This window comes from Mandrillus leucophaeus, unplaced genomic scaffold (assembly GCF_000951045.1).
Source record: "Mandrillus leucophaeus isolate KB7577 unplaced genomic scaffold, Mleu.le_1.0 Scaffold861, whole genome shotgun sequence".
Classification (NCBI taxonomy): domain Eukaryota; kingdom Metazoa; phylum Chordata; class Mammalia; order Primates; family Cercopithecidae; genus Mandrillus; species Mandrillus leucophaeus.
The window spans coordinates 557,627-579,499 of NW_012109375.1; the positions used below are offsets into that span (position 1 = coordinate 557,627).

A 21,873-nucleotide genomic window follows, 5' to 3' on the forward strand; every position below is an offset into this window, starting at 1 on the left:
ATTTACTTATTTATTTATTTGTTTTTCCTGTTTTTATATCCTTATTTCTTGAAATAACTGATGTATCCTATCTTCAACCAAAAGTCAGTTAACACGTGTGAAGAACACAAATGGAAAAATAACTGTCATGTGTTATTCTTAACTGTTTGTCATGAGGAGGTAGTCTAAAGTAATCCGGGATCCCCTTCCATCCCCACACTTCCCTGTGGAGCTCTGTTGCTCTTCCAGCCCCTCAGACCTTGTCTTGTAGATGATGTCCTCACCATATCAGTTTCCCCTACTTTCCTCCATTCCTCCACATCTTTGGCCTCTACTATTTGGTGCTTTCTGCTTCCAGTTGTATCAAACGTAACTCCCATATCTGAAATAGACTACTTCCTTATGATTTACCAGACTATTTTAATTGTAAAATTTGAGGAGTTTTTTTTGTTTACATTATGTAAGTTTCAGGGCACCTTACCAGAACCTTACAATCTTAAAAGGATATTTGCCCAGAAATCTAGAAGCAAGCTAAATGCCATGCCAAGTGAGGTAATGCTAGGCAAGATTCAAGTTCTCAGACCTCTAGGACTTGCTTTGGTTTATACACCCCCACCCCCACGCACGTGCGTCCACATACACTGATACATGTATTTAAGCTTTTACGCACAGACCTGCTTGTGTTACCTGAACAGTTCTTTATATTTTGATTCTGTTGTGTTCTGTGTTGCTCAGTAGCTGTTGGTAAGCAATGGCATGTCATCCTTATCCCGATTTTGGCCGAATGAAAGACATTCTTTTTGATTTATAACATGTACAATATCTGATGAAGGTTTAGCACTAAATAAACTGCACATTTGGGGAAGATAAGAATCTTGAACCACTTCAGTATGGTCTTTATAACTTAGAGCCCACATCTTCATGTTTACTTTCTACCCCACTAAGGAAAGAGCATGCTGTGGAGTCAATGCGTGCTCCAAGGTACACAGGATGAGATAATGGGAGAACTGGCACCTAGTTCAAGTTGCCTCATATCCTGGCTATGACATGTATTTACTGCCTGACTGAAAATTAGTTGCTTATCGGGAAAAATGTGAAATTCTGACATTTTGAGTTGCTCCAGTAAACTGTCGAATACAATTTATTTGCTTCTTATTTATGCCATTAGTTGTCTGGTTTCAAGTAATTTAGTCTGATTATTGTTAGCTTAGCACCAGGACACCACTAATTGACCAAAGTACAAATCTACATTTCTGTGTCACAAGGACATGAGTCATTATTTTTTACTGTCAATAAAACATTAGGCACTTGGACAGTTTTATTTAAAAATTTACAGTGATTATAAAACAGAAATAAGCTATACATATTTTTCCACAAGGAATAAATTATCCTTTAATAACTAGTGAGATAATGTCTTTTTTCACAGGACACTGACATTTCAAGTGAGATATGAAATTGCTGTTTCCCATCTACATGGCCTGTCTCTCTCTCTTCTCCTCCCTCTCCTCTGCTTTCCTCTTATCTTCCTTCTTTTTTCTCCCTTCCATCCCCTGCTCTCCCTCCTCCTCTTCTACCCTGTCCTCTCCCTCTACTTCCTCCCCTTACTCCCCCTTTCTCTCCCCACTCTCCTTTTCCCTCTCTCTTTATTGGTGGAAGCAGTTTTATATATTGAAAGCATTCAGCATATCCCGAGTGGCAAATTTAGCGACAAAAGGGATTCTGGGTTTGGGCTGTATTTTTTGGTTGTGTTTCCTACTTTCCTTTCACGTTGTTTTCTTTTTTTAGGAACTTGTAAAACTGCATCGGAACCTAATGCAAGAGATTCATGATTCCATTGTAAATAAAAATGACCATAACTTGTACCAAGTTTTTATTAACTACAAGGAAAGGTAACTTTTGAAGTTTAAGTTTTGTGGATCTAAGTTTGTAATTATAGTGAGGATTAGTATTAAAATAGCTAACAAATAGCTATTACTACTGTTGATTACACTACTACCTGAGCAGTAATTAGAACATGGGAGAGTTACTTTGAGTAGTAACTCTCAAAGAGAGTTCAGTTTGAGGGGAGTAGTAGTTTGAGTTCTATATATGTAATTTAAAAAGAAAAAAGAAGAAAGAGGGGAAGAAAGGACCTACTATGGTGCTTATTTTTTTGCATTGTAAATCAAAAGACTAAGGTTCTTTTATAGACTTTATCATTACTGAGCAATGTAATCTTCAGTAAGTCATTTTAACTCTCTGAATTACTGAGCAATGTAATGCATTGTAAATCAAAAGACTAAGGTTCTTTTATAGACTTTATCATTACTGAGCAATGTAATCTTCAGTAAGTCATTTTAACTCTCTGAGCCTCTATGTCCCCATCTGTAAACACTAGAGATAGATTAGCTGGTACCTAATGCTTCTTCCACTTTTCTTCCAACTCTAGTATTTTATGACACTCTATTTCAGAATATTAGATTCGCAGAGTCGGTTTCCCTTTCTAAGTTAAAAAAAAAAAATCTCCTGACAACCTATATGAATTGGAGTATCAAGAAATTTTGCTTAAAATATAATTATCTCTCTTTTCAAATCAAGCAACGTATTTCCTAGTACTAAGAAGTGGCTAATGAATTGCTTTGCATCAAGTCTTCGATAAATATTCATATCTTATTAGTAGTGTTTTTTTTTTTTCCAGTGGAGAGTTAAGAGAAACAATAAACCAACTGACCTCTTTGCAAAATATTTGTATTACTACAGAGATACGTTCCCTGAAGTGGGTCAGATTCCATGTGATATGAGTTATCTTCTGTCCAGCACAGTTCCGGTCTCTCATTTTCCTCTCTTCAGATGATTTATGTTCCTTAATTAAAAAGTAGCAAGGAGTAGGAGGTTTAATAATGAAGGAGTTGTATGTACTGATTGGCATAAAATTGTAATAGAAAATAAAACTTTCTGAGTGTTTAGAGATGAAGGTTATTTCTAGTAAGAGCTTTAACAGAAATTTTTAATTTTGTTTTTGGAATTCATTTATGTCTACTCAAATAACATTAACAGTCATCAAGCCAGTTTGTAAATTCTACCTGCTATAAAAATGTACATAGAATTAATCTCATTCAAAGTTGGAACTAAAAATTAGTCATTACTATAAAAATGAGTGACCCTCATTCTAGGACTATGTATATGATATGTATTAAAAATAATTTCTACTGCTATTTTGGTTATACCTAACTATGGTTTTAAAGAGATGAAAATTCTGCTTGTTTTCCCCTCCAGTTCCTTCTTGTTTTTTGTCTTACAGATTTCTTCTCTTTTTCCCTTTCAGATTGGTTATTTACGGGCAGTACTGCAGTGGAGTAGAGTCGGCCATCTCTAGTTTAGACTACATTTCTAAGACAAAAGAAGATGTCAAACTGAAATTAGAGGTGCCTATTTATTTTTTGTTTATGACATAAAGCAAAATAAACCTAAAAGCAATGTATTTCTCTTTATGATCAGTGCAGCAGTACATTTCCCATTGTTTTAAATACATTTTCATGTCAATTTTATAAAATATTTAAATTGCTCTATAAAATAGTAATATGGTAGTAATAGTAACAGTCGTAAAAATCTAACATTTATGGTCCTATGTTTTACGTGCATTATCTCATTAGGTCCTTCTGACTCTGTGAGATAGGTACAATTAATTTTCTCATCTTATGAGAAAGCAGAAGTTCAGAGAGATTGTAACTTGCATAGACGGTAGGAAGTACAGGACGAGTAAGACAGGTTAGATAACGTATATGTAGATTTAAAATGTTTACTAGTTAGCTGGGCGGGGTGGCTCATGCCTGTAGTCCTAGCTACCTGAGAAGTTGAGGCAGGAGGATGACTTGAGCCCAAGAGTTTGAAGCTGCAGTGAGCTATGATTGCACCATTGCACTCCAGCCTGGGTGGCAAAGCAAGACCCTGTATCAAAAACAACAAAATTAAAAAGGTGTTTACTAAAAATATGACATTTAGAGTCAGATGTATTAAAAGGGCATGGATATTGCCCACAAGAAGGAAGAGAAGACAAACACAAATATGATAGGATTAAATAACATGTGATAAGCACTGTGCAATAGGGCTCTGTGAGACTGAATCTACCCACTTCAGTGTGGAAGATTGTAGAGGATTCATCTGAAGAGGCAGCATTTGAGTTAGGTCACCAAAGAATGGGATGAGCTTTGACAGATGAGATTCTATGGAGAGCATTCCCGAACAATTGGTATGTCTTGACCAGAATAGTTGGGGAAGTTTGAGAAATGGCACGTAGGCCATTATAATCAAGAGTGCATGATAACAATAGAATATAAGTCTAGAAACCTATGTTAAGTCATGTTTTGTTTTGTTTTTTTTCTGAAGAGGAGTTTGAGGAGTTCATGCTTTCAAAGAACTTTTGAAGAATGTTTGTTATATCAGTTACTGTATTATCCATGTATTTGAATTTAGTTGTTGTATTATCCATGTATTTGAATTTCATTAAATTTCAGGTAGAGATATATAGCAAGCTCTTAACAGTGTTTGGCTTATTTGCCTCTTTAATACCCCTTTTCCTATTCTTTGTTCAGTGTAGCACTGAGGTCAGGGGAGACGGGGCAGGTGATTTTCAAATCAGAAGCCCTTCATTGTTTTGCCTCTCTGGCATGATTTCATAGCTCACAACTCCCACAAAGGGAAACTATTGCTTAGACAGTTTTCACCTTAACAGGCTACCAAATAACTGTACTAGATACATGATCTTTTTGCTTTATATCTTAATATTCCTTCGTTATGTTGACTTTAAGACTGGAGGTAGTTTGAGTCACCACTAAATATCATCCTTGTAACATTGTTGGTGCAAAGACTTCCTGCTCCTCTTTGGAGAATAGAGCCTACTAAGTGTAGAGCTGTGAACCAGTGACTAAAAATATGATGATAAAATTACATTTTACAACTCATACACATACTTCCTAATAGGGCAACATTAAAGCAGTTTTTCTTAAAATAAAAATATAAAATTGTGCTTCCAGATAGGAGTCAGCAAGTTGTCAATCACATCTCCATTATATTCTCAGTCTTGTGTGAATGTTGTTCTTCCTTCTTTCAGAGTTGTTGTCAAAGTTTTGCCCAATGACCGTACTCTGGGACTCTAAATATGTAGTTTTTGCAGTCAGTGCTCATCTTAGGGAAAGAGAGGACATCAGGCTGAGTCTGAAAGGCACAGGGTGAGTTGCCCCTGCTGTCCTTTCCTCAGCTTAAAAGCTCCCACTTCTAACCATAGTCCTGATTTGGAAGTATTAAGTCGGATACTTAATGTTAACACTTCAACAAATGCTCAGTTGGAGCTGCCCACCACAAGCCCCAGCATGATAGAAGGAAAACTGCCTTATTCTTGGTGTGTCTCTGTCTTCTTTGTGTCTTCTGTTTTGTGGTTATTTTTGTTCTTGTTGATTTTTTGGTCTTTTTCTTCTCTACTTTGGAACCAAGGTAACATGGGGTGAAGGGCGATGAATCTCTTTATCTTGCCCTGTAAGCCTGGCTCATCCTACCCCATTTTATTTTCCTTTACAATTGAATTGAGGCTAAGCAAGTGACTGGATGTTTTGGAAGGATTCTTTCTAGCCATTATTTACTTTCAACACGAATAAGCATTTTACACTTCAGTCTCTATCTCCCAGGTGTAGCTAATGCCAGCAATGTTGGTTTCTTTACTTCCTGAGCCTGTAACTTAGAATGTAAAGGAACTCATTTTTTTTCTTCAACATTTTGACACTAATTTCCATAGTACAGTGAATTCTAAATGTATAATATTTCTGTTCCTAACACTGTGTTGGGATGGTATAACATAAGAAATATAAGCTACACCTTAATTCCAAGGGCCTTAAAATGCAGTTGAGGAAATAAGATCCACTCATTACAGTAATATTAACAATTTAACTTCCTGTTTGAGACCCATGATCCAGAGCTCTCTGCAATCTGTAGAAGTAAGAAACCGGTTGAAATAGTTATCCTTCTGATGAACTGCAGTAATTGATGACACAGCTAACATGTCAGGATGTGTCCCCAGTTCATTTTGCCTGATTAGTCACTGATCATTAGAGTTAATGGTGTTTGTTTTGGAGCTCCTGATAATATATCATTCCATGTGCCAGAAAAACTAAGTGTGGGCAAAAAGAAACAAACGTATGAGCAAAAGTGTATTTTTTAAAGCACAGCTCCATCTATGAATTGGAAAGGTCCTTGTACAATTGATGATAAAATTAAATTTTACAACTCATACACATACTTCCTAATAGGGCAACATTAAAGCAGTTTTTCTTAAAATAAAGATATAAAATTGTGCTTCCAGATAGGAGTCAGCAAGTTGTCAGTCGCATCTCCATTATATTCTCAGTCTTGTTTGAATGTTGTTCTTCCTTCTTTCAGAGTTATTGTCGAAGTTTTGCCCAATGACTGTACTCTGGGACTCTAAATATATAGTTTTTGCAGTCAGTGCTCATCTTAGGGAAAGAGAGGACATCAGGGACACAGATGTCCCTCTCATCTTAGAGAAAGAGAGGACACAGAGTACAATTGTGTGAGGATTTTGGACTTATGAGGTTGCTCACTAATAATAATATTTGTATGGCCCTTTGTTTTTTTTTGAAGAACACCAGTTATGTGGGAAACGGTAAAATCAGAAAAGTGACTTGTCTAAAGTCACACAGCCAACAGTTGCCAAATCTTGGTTTTAAGTGAATTCTTTGACATGTCAAAGTAATTTTTTCAAAGTCATAGTTATTATCAAAAGAGCAAACCAGTCAATACTATTTTAAAATAAACCTTTAGCAAAGAAGAGGGTGAAATTAAAATAAATACAATCTGAGTCTTCTAAATCTTGGAGTTGCGTAGTAGGTTTATACTTGAACAAAGTTTTAAAGTCAAATTTCATTTCAGTTCAGTAAATACTTATTAAGCAAATACTACATTCTTAGGGGCATACAGCACAAATTATGTTGGGGTAGATATTACATATGATAATAATTAAAAGACCCACAAGACAGAGAGTACACACGATTTTGATTGTAATTGTTATGAAAGGCCTAGGATTATAGTTCTTAAACAGGAAGATGCGTTTTGCCGGAGGCTGGACAAAGCACATCATAGTTGAGGGAACTGAATAAACCAAGGCATGAGAGTGGGAAGACTAATGACAGTTTTGATGAGTAGGGATGTGTTCTTGATGCCTGTTCTGTAAGTCCACTGGGGGAAATTGGTGGGAGGTACAGCAATAAAGATAAACTGAAGAAGACAGTGGGAGGCCATGATTTTGCACTAGAGAAAATGATTTTCTTTTTTCTTTTTCTTTTTTTTTGTGACGGAGTCTCACTTCGTTACCCAGGCTGGAGTGCAGTGGTGCCATCTTGGTTCACTGCAAGCTCTCCCTCCCGGGTTCACGCCTTTCTCCTGCCTCAGCCTCCTGAGTAGCTGGGACTGCAGGCACCCGTCACCATGACTGGCTAATTTTGTTTTTGCATTTTCAGTAGAGATGAGGTTTCACCATGTTAGCCAGGATGGTCTCGATCTCCTGACCTTGTGATCCGCCCACCTTGGCCTCCTAAAGTGCTGGGATTACAGGCGTGAGCCACCGCGCCCAGCTGAGAAAATAATTTTCGTACACAAAATAGTTCTATTTGATTCATATTTGGAGTTAAAATACTGCAAGATTTTGTTTTAAATTGAAGATACTTTCTGTTATTTACAGAGAAGGATTGTTAAGGAAACAGACACACTCATTTACTATATGATAACTGTTCTGCTTATGGCCTTTGCATCTTTTAATGTTTATGACTCTCTAACAAAGTGTTTTTAAAAACATTTCATTAGGAATGTTCCAAAAGAGCAAATAATGGGAAATTTACTCTTCGAGACTTGCTTGTGGTTCCTATGCAACGTGTTTTAAAGTACCACCTTCTCCTCCAGGTATGTAACTTAAAACAGTTTGTTTATTGTCCATTTATTCACTCAACAAGATATTAACGAAGCATCAACTACATTGCAGATATTCCATGTGTTGGGCCCAATCCCCTTAACATTTTGAATTATTATTATAGTTAAGTGGGAAATAACAGAACAGCTGGACATTTTTTCTTCCTTTTAACAAAGATGATTCAGTAGCTGCCATAAATCATATTTTGTGTCTTTAAAACAGGACTGGCTAGAAAATAATTAAAAACAAGTCAAAACAAATAAAAATATTTTTTCAACTAAGTCTTCTATAGTTATCAGTATTCATTTATGAGCATCTCAATATTGCAGTGCACTTGAATTTTGGCAGATTAATCATATTAGACCTTTTGCCTTATAACAGCTAAAGAGAATTGTGTCACATTCCATATTGCTTTCTACTATACTAAATTATAATAAGACTACATTTATTTTGAAGTGATTCTTGTTATAACCCACAAAGCTATGGTTTCCACGGTTAGTCTTCTAATGAGGGTGGAGAGTCTTATAAATTTAATTTGATAGCTATACCAGGAGACTCATTAGTTCTGCTCCAAAGAAATGTCTTACTGTATTAGTCTGTCAACTCTGCTGATGCTTGTGAAATGTCATTTTAAAAAGATCTACTACCTGTATGTGAAATACAATTTTGTGTTGGCTGTGCTTTGTATATCTTGTATATTAAATTTCTTGAACTGTAGCTGCAAAATTATTAGTCATCTCTATTTTTGTTCTACTGAGAAATCAGAAAAATTCAAACCCTGATTATTCCTTAAAAATGCATTAAAACATTTATGAGACCTAAACTCAAGGCAACTTAATCAAATTGGATTTTATGAAAAAATAATAAGGACGACTCAGGCAATCAGTTTCCAAGGCATCCTGGAACTAAAAACGTGTCCAAAATAAGATAATAATTTATTTTGTAACTTTGGTATAGTCAAGTATCGATTGAAGATTTTAGAAGGTACAGCTTTTAAAAAATACCTATTTTGGTCCTCACAGGGTTTTACACAGACATATAAAAGTATAAAATACAACCATACTTTTTTGAAATTCAGTAAACTTTTCCCCCTAATTTCCCTTGGGTTGTTTTATATTTACAATTTTAAGAGTATGTTTAGTTCCATGATGACTTTTTAAAATAGGAAAAGTTTTATTTTGGATACTACACATAGATAAAAATTCTAGAAATGTTCTTCCCTCTCAAAATTCTATGGAGTAAAATTTATTTGTTGTCTAGAAATTTGCTGAACAAATGTGGTTATCAATTTGGGCTTTTTTACTTACTACTGTACTTTAGTGGGGAAATCACTTGAAATGCTTGATGATTTGAAATCACAGATTCATAAGGGTAGAATATTTTATAGTGGGTGATTGGGAACTTTAATAACAATTTTTATTTAATGAAGTAAAAGTAACTTTTAAGGAATAAAAGAATATAATTTTGATGGATTTATTATACTTAATAGACTCGTCTTTAGGTCCTGTTTATAGTAGAAACACTGCTAGTATTGGATTCATTAAAGATTTTTGTGTGACTTCTCTGTGCCAAACATAGTATTAGGCACTCATGATATATGACAGACAAAGCTCATCATTTAGAAAGGAAAAATGAAGTGTAAACTGCCAAGTATAACACAATGTGGTAGGTACATATAAGGTACAGAACCGGCACAGATAAAGGCCTAAATAATAATGTATAACGAAGCTGGGAACCTGAGTAGAGGCCTCTGCCATAGAAGACACCCCAGAGGAGTAACTCTTGAGTTGGGCTTTAAAGGAAGAGTAAGGGGTCAATAAGTAAATCAGAAGGGAAGAAATTTGTAAGCAGAAAAAATAATATTTCTAATGGGATTAGATATTAGAACATATTTTAAAATTGCAATTAATTTAGTATGAATAGAATATAAGTTGTTTGGGTGGAAGTGGAAAGAGAAATTGAGAGAAGTTTGCAGAATTGAGATCATGCGGCATCTAGGAGGTGTGGGTGACAACCTGAAGCTTTCGTGGGGCATCACAGAAGTCTGAGTAGGGTAGAGACAGGATCTGATTCATATTATGGAAACCTATCCCTGATGACAATAGAGTGACTGGACTGTAGTGAGGAGAGACTGCAAGTCGGAAGGCCAATCAGAAGTTCATTATGATTACCTGGTTTTGTTGTTTGTTTGTTTGTTTTAAGAGACAGGGTCTTTCTCTGTTGCCCAGGCTGGAGTGCAGTGGTGTAGTCATGGCTCACTGCAGTTAGGCTCAAGCTGTCTTCCCGCCTTAGCCTCCCGAGTAGCTGAGACTACAGGCTCATGCCACCTTGCCCAGCTAATTTTTAATTTTTTTTTTGTAGAGATGGGGTCTTGTCATGTTGCCCAGGCTGGTCTCAAATTCCTGGACTCAAGTGATCCTCCCATCTCAGGCTGGAAATGTGCTGGGATTACAGGTGTGAGCCACCATGCTTGGCAAATAATTATCTGTTTGAAAAACGGCAAGGATCTGAACCTAATTAGTGGCAGTGAGGATGGTTCAAAGGGGGCAGGATCAAAGTTAGCATCAATAGGACATAGTGAGGGAGAGAGAACAGGGAGAAGTCTGGGACCTTTTAGGTTTTGGCTTAAGTGATTACATTGATGGAAGTGCCATCATTCAATAAAACAGAAACAGGATCTAAGAATAGGATTCTGGGTGAAGATGGATTAAGTTTGGGGAATGTTGGATTTGAGGAGCCTTTGAAATAATGAGGTAGAACCATTTAGTTGGACGGATGAGTCCGGGACTGTGTGAATTTTGGGTTGAGCACGTACATTTGACAGTGATTGGCCCATGAGGTGATAGTTGACATTATGACAGTGGTTGTGATAGAATTTGTAGAGTATGTAAAATAAGGTAAAATAAAGAGGACTAGGGTGAAAACTTAAGGAACAATAACTTTCTAAGAAGCAAATAAAGAAGAAACTATGAAAGACTGAGGAGTAGGCAGAAATTTAGGATGGACAGACAAGCAATTGTAACAGCAATAACAGCAACAAATAGAACATCTCGATGTCCCTGAAATGAAAGGAGGGATGCAGTCAAAAGAATCAAAAGCTATAGAGAAGCCAAGAATAATAATGAGTAAAAAGTATGATTTTAATCATTGTGGAATCTTTCATAACAATAGGGATCAATGTCAGTGTAATGGTGGTGGATAGAATTCAGATTCATCTTTGAAAAGAAAATGTCTCATGATTTTTTGGTGTCTAGTTGGTCTTACAGTTTGAAATTTTTGATGGAAATGGAGCCCAGACATATTAGATTTATCACATTATAGAGAGAAAACCAATAATAATGGCTTATTTGTAAAAATGTTTTCTTTAGTATGTCTTTGTTTTAATTTGAGAAAGTAGTACTAAACCATATCTTCCAAATAGGAACTGGTCAAACATACCACTGATGCGACTGAGAAGGCAAATCTGAAACTGGCTCTTGATGCCATGAAGGTAGGGCAGATTCGTCAGTAACTTGTTTATATTTTTTATTCTTGCCTAAAGACTATGGAATTCAAATTGCTAATACATATATGGTAATATATATGTATAAAATAATATATATAAATAATATTATGATATCCTAATGTATAATACACATTTGTTTTTAGTGGGGACAGCTGGATATTTTGTTTGTTTGTTTGTTTTACTGGAATAGGTATCCTTGCATGGATTTAATTGTTAGACAACACATAAAACAAGAAGTATATTAAAATCACTTAGATACAAGTATACCAACTTTCATAACCATGAGGAATTATTTAATATCATGGTATTTTTCCCATTCTTTTCATGGTGACTAATAGAAAACGTTGGCTTGTGTAAGTCGTAGGCCAGCTGGTGGCTTCAGAACCCCATGTGACTATTTTCTTCATATGAGGATATCTGCTAGGTTTATCCTTGTGGATGCTATGACTTAATACAAGTGAATTTCAGTTTGTTCGGTTTTCAGGTAAATATGAAAATTAAGAACTATGAATAGATAAAGACAGACATTTTGAACTTACTGGGGAATATATAAAACCTCAGTTTCCACATTATGTTGAATAAAAATGACTTTGAAATGAGATATTTGCCAATAACTTAAAGCGTAGGGAAATATTTGTTCTTAAAAACAAAATGGCAAGGTGACCCTGCTCAGAGCAGTGCATTAATTACTTAGCTGTGTCCTTGTACCAATTCGTGTTAGCTTTGCTGTTTAGCTGATTGTCTGTCACTAACAGGAAACACCACACAATTATTTATTATTATTATTAAAAAGTCAAACCAAGTTCCAGTTTTTAAAGAAGTCGTTTATGAATCTATCCTATGAAAAATCAGACTTCCATTTAGAACAAAGTTAGGAACTGCTTTTTGCAGAGTTCTGTCCCTACTGTTGCAGATGAATTTAAGAGGGTAGAGAAAAAAGAAAAAGAGCTCAGAAAACAGGAAAATCTGGAGCACATGTAACAAAAATAGCTAGTTACAGTATGGAAAGATTAGCTAATGTTTCCTCAAATATGAGAAAAGACATTTTAAAATAGGTGAAGGCACATGGAGAGACACGGCCAGCATTTTTTGTTCACTTTAATTCATGAATTAAATTTAGTTCCAGCATGTTGTGCTATTTAGTTCCTCACCTCTCCTTTACTTCTCCTGAATCCATATTCGGGTTAACTCTTTAAAATTGAACTGGTTTCCTTGACTGAATGCTCTCAGGAACTAAGAAGACTTTAGCTGGTTGCAAAAATAAAACAGTCTTGCTAGATTCATTTTCTAACTTTCGGTTACTTTTCTCCCTGCTAATCGTTCATGATTGCCCTTCTAACCTGTGTAAAAATATCGTGCTCTCAAGGTCAGTAATTAACGTGCTTGGAATTTCTATTCTTCCGACCTAGTTTCCTTTTTGTTGCTCTATTGCGGTATATTTTGTTTTGTCTTTTAAGGCAACAACATCCTGACTCTTCTCAGTGGTGTGGCAAATGACAGTTCTTCAGTCTTCCCAGCTGTACTTCAGACATTTTAAAATTGCCTCTGTGATGCAGCTTTGATTGACTGGGCATTCATTTTATTGTCTTTGAAAAGTTACAGTGGTTACTTTTACCACTAATGGAATTAATGATGTGTTTTCTTTCAAAGCAGTTTGCATCTCTAATCTTAGTGTGCCTTCTTTTTCTACCCCTTTCTTTATTGTCTAGGACTTGGCACAATATGTGAATGAAGTGAAAAGAGATAATGAGACCCTTCGTGAAATTAAACAGTTTCAGCTATCTATAGAGAATTTGGTATGTAATTATCTTTCCATCTCGCTTCCCCTCACCCCCACATCAACGACATTCTAGGATTTGTTGTTGAAGAAAACATAGTTTTTACCTTCAAGTTTCTACTGTTGGGTGTTGTTGCCAATCCCTTTGTTTGGCAGTGTTCATGTGGGTGTCTGAGGGCACCTGCGACCTGTTCATGTCTAGGGACTGTGTGATGGCTTGCCCCTCTTACCTTAGTCACACTCTGCCTCTTCTCCCAGCAGTCTGAATCTAAACATAGGAGTCCACTTTTTTTTTTCTTTTCTTTCCCTCATCCCCATACATACTCACGGCTGATTCCTATTCATTTATTCATTTTATATATATTTGCTGTGTGACTATTATGACCCACACACTTTGCTTGGGTCTGGGACTGTAACTGTGAACAAGATGGTCTCAAGATTGAGGAGACAGTTTAAAATAAAAAAAAAGAGTTAAAAATGCCATATTGAGATTAGTGCTGTGAACTGGCTGCTATAACTGAAGATTATAAGGGAAGTCCTAGTTTAGATAAGTTGGTTGGAAAAAGTCCTTTTAAGTCATTTGAACTGAGACCTAGAAGATAAGAAGCAGCCAGCCACATGAAGATCTAGGGGGAAGTGACCCAGGCAGAAGTCGTAGCAGGTGAAATGCTCAGAGTTGGGAAAAAAACAGGTGTATTCAAGAAGCTGAAAGGTAAGAGTGGCGGGAAATGGAGAGTGAAGGGAAGGATGGTGGGCTCTGAGCCATGAGGGATGGGCAGGGCAATTGCGTAACACAGCCTTGTAGGCCAAGATGCTGAATTGGGATTTTACTGTGACTGCAGTGGGAAGCTATTAAAAGGTTTCTATCAGGGAGTATTACAACAGACTGATTGACATTTCAAAAAGACCCTGTAAGCAGGCAGCCCAGCCAGCAAGCTGTTGAAGTGGTTTCAAGAGAGGATGCAGCCTTGGATTAATCTGTGGGCAGTGCAAATAGAGATGAGTGAATTTAGGATACATTTTTGGTAGAGCAATTTCATCGCTGTTTTCTCTGAAACATTGTGAACCTGTCTCTTTCTTTTCGCACATGCAGCCACATACCCATTTCAGGACACCATCATCTGCCGGTTTTCCAGTCACAGTAGCCTCTCATCATCTCTTCACATAGTTGCAGTTCCAAAATGTGGATTTCTCAATTTACTTTCTTTCTCAAATTTGTCAAGATTTTTTTTGTTATTGTCTTCAAGATTCAGTCAGTATTCCTTGGCATGATATTTAAGGTCCTCAGTGATCTAGACTTAAGCTATTTTCCTGAACTCCTCCAGCTAATAACTGTCCCTGTGCTTTACATTGTGGATATTTTGCTGTATTATAAGATCTCCAGTTTGACATACATTTCTACAGTTCTGCCTTCGATTGTAATCTCAGAGCCTAGTATGTTTTTTCCTATTATTCCCTATCAAATTTATTCAAGGTGCATCTAAAATAAATCCCTTTTCCTAATCTATTATTTTTCCTCTTTAGAATTCCATAGCATATTTCTTGAACAGCTGTGTAGCCTTTAAAAATTGTGGTAAAATATATATAGCATTGGCTGGGTGTGGTGGCTCACACATGTAATCCCAGCACTTTGGGAGGCCGAGGCGTGTGGATCACCTGAGGTCAGAAGTTGAAAACCAGCCTGACCAACATGGTGAAACCCCGTGTCTACTAAAACTACAAAAATTAGCCAGACATGGTGGCGTGTGCCTATAGTCCCAGCTACTGGGGCGGCTGAGACAGGAGAATTGCTTGAACCTGGGAGGCAGAGGTTGTAGTGAACTGAGATTGTACCACTGCACTCCAGCCTGGGCAACAGAGCAAGACTCCCACTCCATCTCAAAAAAAAAAAAAAAAAGTGTATATATATATATATATGTGTGTGTGTGTGTGTGTGCATGTGTATGTATATATATGCCATTCTAATTATTTTGAAAATTTATAGTTCTGTAGCATTAAGTGCATTCATGATGTTGTGTGACCATCTCTGAAACTTCATCTTACAAAACTGAAACTCTGTACTCATTAAACATGAACTTCCCGTTCTTCTTTTTCCCTGGCCCCTGGAAACTACCAATCTACTTTCTGTCTCTGTAAGCTTAACTACTCTGGGCACCTTATACAATTGAAATAATACAATATTTGCCATTTCATGACTGCCTTATTTTACTTAGCATAATGTCTTCAAAGTTCATCCTTGTTGTAGCCATGTGTCAAAATTTTATTTTTTTGATTTCCATTTGTTTAAGGCTGAATAATATCTAATTTTATATAAATACCTCACTTTTTTCATTGATGAACATTTGGGTTGCTTCCTTCTTTCAGCTATTGTGAATAATACTATTATATTATTATTGTCACAGGTGTACCAATATCTATTCAAGTGCCTGCTTTCACTTTTAGTTATGTACTCAGAAGGAGAATTTCTGGGTTGTATGGTCATTATGTTAATTTCTTGAAGAATCGCTATACTATTTTCCACAGCAGCTGCACCACTTAACATTCCTACTACCAATGCACAAAGGTTTCAGTTTTTCCACATCCTCACCAACACTTACTATTCGGTTTGTTTGGATAACAGCCATCTTAATGGTTTTAAAGTAATATCTCATCGTGGGTTTGATTTGCATTTTCTTAATGATTAATGATGTTGAATATTGTCTTTGTGTGTTTCTTGGCCATTTGTATATCCTCTTTGGAAAAATGCCTATTCAAGTGCCCATTTTTGAATCAAGTTGTTTTTTGTCATTGTGTTGTAGAAGCTCTTTTTTTGTATCCTGGATATCAGTCCCTTATAAGACACATGGTTTGCAAATATTTTCTTGTGTCTGTTGGCTTTTCACTCCGTTGATATTGTCTAGGATGCACAAAAGTTTTTAATTTTGACAAAGTCCTATTTATCAATCTCAAAGAAATCATTGCTGAATCCATTGTCATAAGGTTTTTCCCTGTTTTCTTCTAAAAGTTTTATAGTTTTAACTGTTATGTTTGGGTATTTGAAACATTTTTAGTTATTTTTTATTTATGGTGTAGGTAATGAAGGGTCTACCTTTATTCTTTTACATGTAGATATCCAGTTTCACAGCACCATTTGTTGAAAAGTCTATTCTTTCCCCATTTAGTGGTCTTAACCTTGCTGAAAATCATTTGACCATATATGTGAGGGCTTACTTCTGGGTTCTGTACTATTCTGTTGGTCTGTATGTCTGTCTGTATGCCAGTACCACATGATTTTGATTATTGTGGCTTTGCAATAAGGTTTGGAAAGAAGTCAGTATGAGACCTCCAGCTTTGTTCCTTTTCAAGATTGTTTTGACTGTTCAGAATCCCTTGAGATTCCATAAGAATTTTAGAATGGAGTTTTCTATTTGTGCAGAAAACATCACTGGGATTTTGATAAGAAACATTTATTTTTATATTTATAGTGTTAATCACACATCTCTGCCCTTTATTAAAATGGAATTTCTGGATGTTAGTGATTTTCAGTCAGTTCTTTTTTCCCCTAGCATGTACAGGAAGTGCTCATAAACACTTAAAAGTAATTTTGTTATCAGCCTCTGGGAAAATAGCTCATTATTTTAAATCATTAAGTCAGAGCTTTTCATCCTTGAGGTCCTAGCTCAAGAAAGCCAGTCTGGACTTTATAGACCAAATTAGCACCCACCCCCACCACCCAACCCCTTTCTGTACTCCTTCATGGCAGTGGTGCATTTATAATTTCTTGCTTCTGTGAATATTTGTCCCTCCACTGGGCAGTGTGCTTCACGAGGACAGTGTCTGTATCATTTTGCTGTACACCTGTTATGGTGGTTGGCACACAGTAGATGCTCAAAAAATATTAGTTGCCCAACTGTCTTGTAATTTGGACCCTTCCAGTTGAGTCTTTCTTTTCATAGCTAATTTCCCCTTTAAGAATATATAATAATTAAAATCAACTGATGTCCTTGACATACCCCCTGGTATTACAGAGGACAGACTTCTTTATCATGTAGGTCTGAGCTTTTTAGAGTAAATATGCTTTAAAAGTGTAAAAAATGATAAAATTTTAATGTAATAAGGTAGTTGTCTTGAGTAAGTATCTCTACTAACATTTGTTTCTATTTTAATGTGATTATGAAAAACTCTGACATGTACATTTTATATTTTAGAACCAACCAGTTTTGCTTTTTGGACGACCTCAGGGAGATGGTGAAATTCGAATAACCACTCTAGACAAGCATACAAAACAAGAAAGGTAAGAAATGGAGAATTCTATTTTGAAAATAAGTAATTAGTGTCAGAAAACGGAGAATACCTTACAGACAGTTCTTCCAGTGTGAAGTAGGGGAAAAAAGGAAGAAGTACAGGGAGACAGACCAACCCATGATTTCTAAATTTTTAAAATTTAGTTTATCTTAGGCATTCCCACCTGGGTTCTGATATCTATTAATTTGTCTAAGTTATTAAGAAGGAAGTAACAAGTATAGATGATCAGCTGGGATACATTAAAATGAGAAGAGCGATAAAGTAAGAACAGGTAACTACCGTAAAAACATCATTGAATTTTTGGAATATATTTTTAAATAACTGAAAATAATAGAAAAATGCCCTAAGAAAGAAGACCAAGTGAGAATCATGTAGTAATATTTTCTTGAGGGAAATTTGCAGATGTAGTTCTCGAAAATTAATAAGCTTGGCCCAGAGTCCTTAATTATGTATATATGTGATCGTCAAACAGGTTTTTGTGGTTGACAGTGATCATTTTCTGGAATCTTTGGAGAAGCAAGAGCCAGCAGGGGGCAGCATCAGCTCTTGCTTCCACCTCGATAACCCTGGCTCCACAGGTCCTTTAAACCTCTCTGGTTTAATAGACGTTAAAAGTGATGCAAGTGTTACAGCCCTGTGAATGTGTCATTATCATTGTGTATAAAAAAAGTGTATTAATCTCTGAGAGTTTATAAAAATACACAAGTATTGGTACTGGGTGATGCGGTTATAAGGTTTATTTTCTCCCCCAAGTTATGTTGTTCTTAATAAGAAAAAAGTATTAACATGGAAATTTCACCGTAACTTCTTCAGTTTACACTTGGCTCATATACCATTCAGTTTGTGTTTTTAGGTGGTCAGTTAAATCATGAGGAGCAACATAGAGGGTAAAAGCACAGTTTCCAAAATTAGACCTGTTTGTGAATCCCGTTACATGCGTCACTAGCCGTGTGACCTTGAGCAAATTAACTTCTCTAAGCCTCAGTTTCCTCCTCAGTAAAATGAAGATGGTAAACAGTACCTACCCAGCATGTGGTCTTGGGGATTTAAATTGAGTCATGTTTGTAAAAGGGATGAACAACATTTCTCAAGGCATTTTGGCTGATCCCTAGTAACTTCAGTAGAAGCTGCTACCGATGTCATTAATATTATTCTATACGTTTTTAGCTTTTAAATTAAAAAAGAAGGTAATTGCTCATGAGCAAACTTTATGGCTTATCTCATTTGGCCATTTCAACAACTCTGCAGTGTGCATTTTACTCTTATTATGAATTTTGCCCATTTTTAAAATGAGGGAACCAAGGCACAAAGGCACACTGAGGCCATTTACAAAGTAAAGGGAAGTTCCAAGATACACACAGTTCTTATAACCACAAATCCCCCATTGTTTTCAATGTGTGATACTACCTGTTGTCTTTAATGCAAAGAAAAAGACATTTGGTTGCTTTAATTTTATCTTACCAAAAAAAATTAATACACATCCTTCTAAACCATTTAAAATCAATCAATTAATCAGTCTCTCTTTCACAGGCATATCTTCTTATTTGATTTGGCAGTGATCGTATGTAAGAGAAAAGGTGATAACTATGAAATGAAGGAAATAATAGATCTTCAGCAGTACAAGATAGCCAATAATCCTACAACCGATAAAGAAAATAAAAAGGTGACTTTTTGGAAACTAATAACTGTAATTTACTTATAATCTTGAATATTAAGGAAAAGTATGATAATACATTAATGTGAGATGTGGCTTATCAATCCAGATGTTTTTGTTTCTAGAGATTGATTAGGTACATACCTTTGTGAGAAATAACTGGAAAATGCCAGATCTGATCATTTCTAATGCCCTAATGATCCAGATAGTAAAAGGCATTTGGCATAGAAATTGTTATAGATATGAAGTTGACTACAATCAGCTTGATTGTGCAGTTTGTACATTGATAATATTGTGAGGGGTTTTTGGATAGTTATGGTGGTTATTCTTAATAAGTTATTTTTGTGAATTTAGAAACATAATGTTGTTAATGACACATATTAATCTGAAGAATATTAATTTTAACAGTGGTCTTATGGCTTCTACCTCATCCATACCCAAGGACAAAATGGGTTAGAATTTTATTGCAAAACAAAAGATTTAAAGAAGAAATGGCTAGAACAGTTTGAAATGGCTTTGTGAGTATTTCTATTTTTAAAAGTGCTTTTATTTTTACTACTTAAGTCACTTATGAATAATGAACAACCAATAAGTGTGCTCTAATGCTTGTAGCATGTGTCATGTGTACAGAGACAGGGGAAATGTTTTGCTGTGATCAGGAGTGCTACTAGGCTGCTGGCTGCTTGATAACTTTGGTCTCCTAGGAGAGGAGTTTTGTTGAATTCCTTCAAAAAGAAGAAAGAGGGAGCTCTAATCTTCTGTTTGACTTTCTTATAGGCCTGTTTTAGTTCTTTAGCTGTCAGCAGCCCAAGAAAATATTAATTATTCTAATGATAAACTTTTTATGTAATAACTATATTTTTAAAATTATATACCTTTAAATAGAAATACCTGCATGTGTACTTACACAAACAGACATGTAAACGTATATATCTTATTTTTAATAGAAAGATTGAATTATGTTCTGTTTTCACTCACTTATCATTTGAATCTTGGCTAAAATGCTTCATGTATTTAAAGAATGCTTTACGGGCTTAATTTCTTTAAGTGGTTTTTAGTTCTATTGAGGAGGGAGCTCAACAAAGAGGTGGAAAATAAATCAATTCTGTTTCAAAAGGAATGGCATACAGAGATGTAATAACCAAGAACATGCCATTATAGGTGTTTCTTTTTAGTTTTGATGTTTAAGGATTGAAAGGTGCACAATGACCCTTTTCGTGGAAATATATAGGATGCCCTGAAATAAAACTGTTAGCAAAATGTGAAATTAAGGAAAACTACATTTGGAATTTGTTTCATTTGCGTTCTAAGATTATTTACCATTTGTTGACAAATTCTATCAGTTTTTTTCTTTAAGAAATGCTCATGTTAATGTAAACTAGAGGTAGGAATAGGATGTTTTATTGTGGTTCTGAAATTAGGAAAATAAAGATTCTCAAGGTTATTTTATCTAACATTTTGAGATACAGGATTCTATAGCCAAAATGTTTAAGCTTATAGTCAGTTCTGCGTTCATCTATTATCCCTGCCATGAACTGGCTGCATGATGAAAGCTAAGTTATTTAAACTTCTCACAGCCTCAGTTTCCTCATCTGTAAAATAGGGATGATATTTACTTCAAATTCTAGGTAATATGTATCAGCAGAGTGCTAGCCAAATAGTACAATAGCAGCCATGTGATATTGAACAATAGGTGATATCTATTGTTATTGCTATTATTATTAATAATGATTGCATTTGGGATTCTAGCATACTTATGAATACTTATAAAACTACATAACATCTTCCAATATACTAATTTTTCTTTTTAGGAAGTCACTTGGAGTTGAATAATTTGAATTGGAGTGGTAGGATGCTGGGGTTAGTGGTAATATGCAAAGACAGAGCTGATCTCGAGCCTTTACTCTTATATGCTAGGCTATCATTTTTTTGATGGGTTTTGTTTGCCTTTATAATCTTCAGGTGAGTTAAGGAATGTCTGCAGAGGAGAAAACTTGAATTTCATGTCCCAGAGCAGACAGGTTCCTTGGACTGTATGATAGATATATCAGTCACTATTTTGTTCAGTTGCCATAAAACAAACAGTTAATTTCTAGATATGAGAGACTTGATGGCCAGGCGTGGTGGTTCATGCCTGTAATCCCAGCACTTTGGGAGGCTGAAGTGGGCGATTCCCCTGAGGTCAGGAGTTCGAGGTCAGCCTGGCCAACATGGTGAAACCCCATCTCTACTAAAAGTACAAAAATTAGCCAGGTGTGGTGGCACATGCCTGTCGTCCCAGCTACTTGCGAGGCTGAGGCAGGAGAATCGTGTGAACCCGGGAGGCAGAGGTTGCAGTGAGCTGAGATTGTACCACTGTACTCCAGCCTGGGTAACAGACTGAGAGTCTGTCTTGAAAAAAAAAAGAGAGAGAGAGAGAAACTTGACAAGATAAATACTGTTGTCAGCATTTGGCTTCTCTCCTTAAGCGTGGTCACCTTGTAGTCTAAGATAGCTGCTAGAGCTCTAGGTATAAAATCTATGTTCTAGGTAGCAGAAAGTAATCCCACTTTTATGGATTCCTTGTAGAAATACCACCCGCTTCTGTTACATAATACTGACCAAAGTGTAGTCATGTGGCCACACCTGCCGAGGGAGGCTGGCAAATAAAACCTTTATTCTGGGTAGGATTCTTTCTGGCTAAAAATTAAGGTTCTTTTACTATGGAAGAAGGGAGGAGTGGG

At 35.9% G+C, this 21,873-nt stretch overlaps 1 protein-coding gene across 3 annotated transcripts in view; it reads left to right on the forward strand.

The window, feature by feature from the left end:
- VAV3 (vav 3 guanine nucleotide exchange factor) overlaps positions 1-21,873 on the forward strand; it is a 408,117-nt gene that overhangs the window by 200,167 nt on the left and 186,077 nt on the right. For all 3 annotated transcript variants that reach the window (XM_011968871.1, XM_011968873.1, XM_011968874.1), the window contains 8 exons: positions 1,765-1,868; positions 3,284-3,383; positions 7,828-7,923; positions 11,352-11,420; positions 13,145-13,231; positions 17,400-17,485; positions 19,027-19,159; positions 19,559-19,668. In XM_011968871.1, the coding sequence (XP_011824261.1) occupies positions 1,765-1,868; positions 3,284-3,383; positions 7,828-7,923; positions 11,352-11,420; positions 13,145-13,231; positions 17,400-17,485; positions 19,027-19,159; positions 19,559-19,668 (785 nt within the window). The remainder of the gene's footprint in view (positions 1-1,764; positions 1,869-3,283; positions 3,384-7,827; positions 7,924-11,351; positions 11,421-13,144; positions 13,232-17,399; positions 17,486-19,026; positions 19,160-19,558; positions 19,669-21,873) is intronic.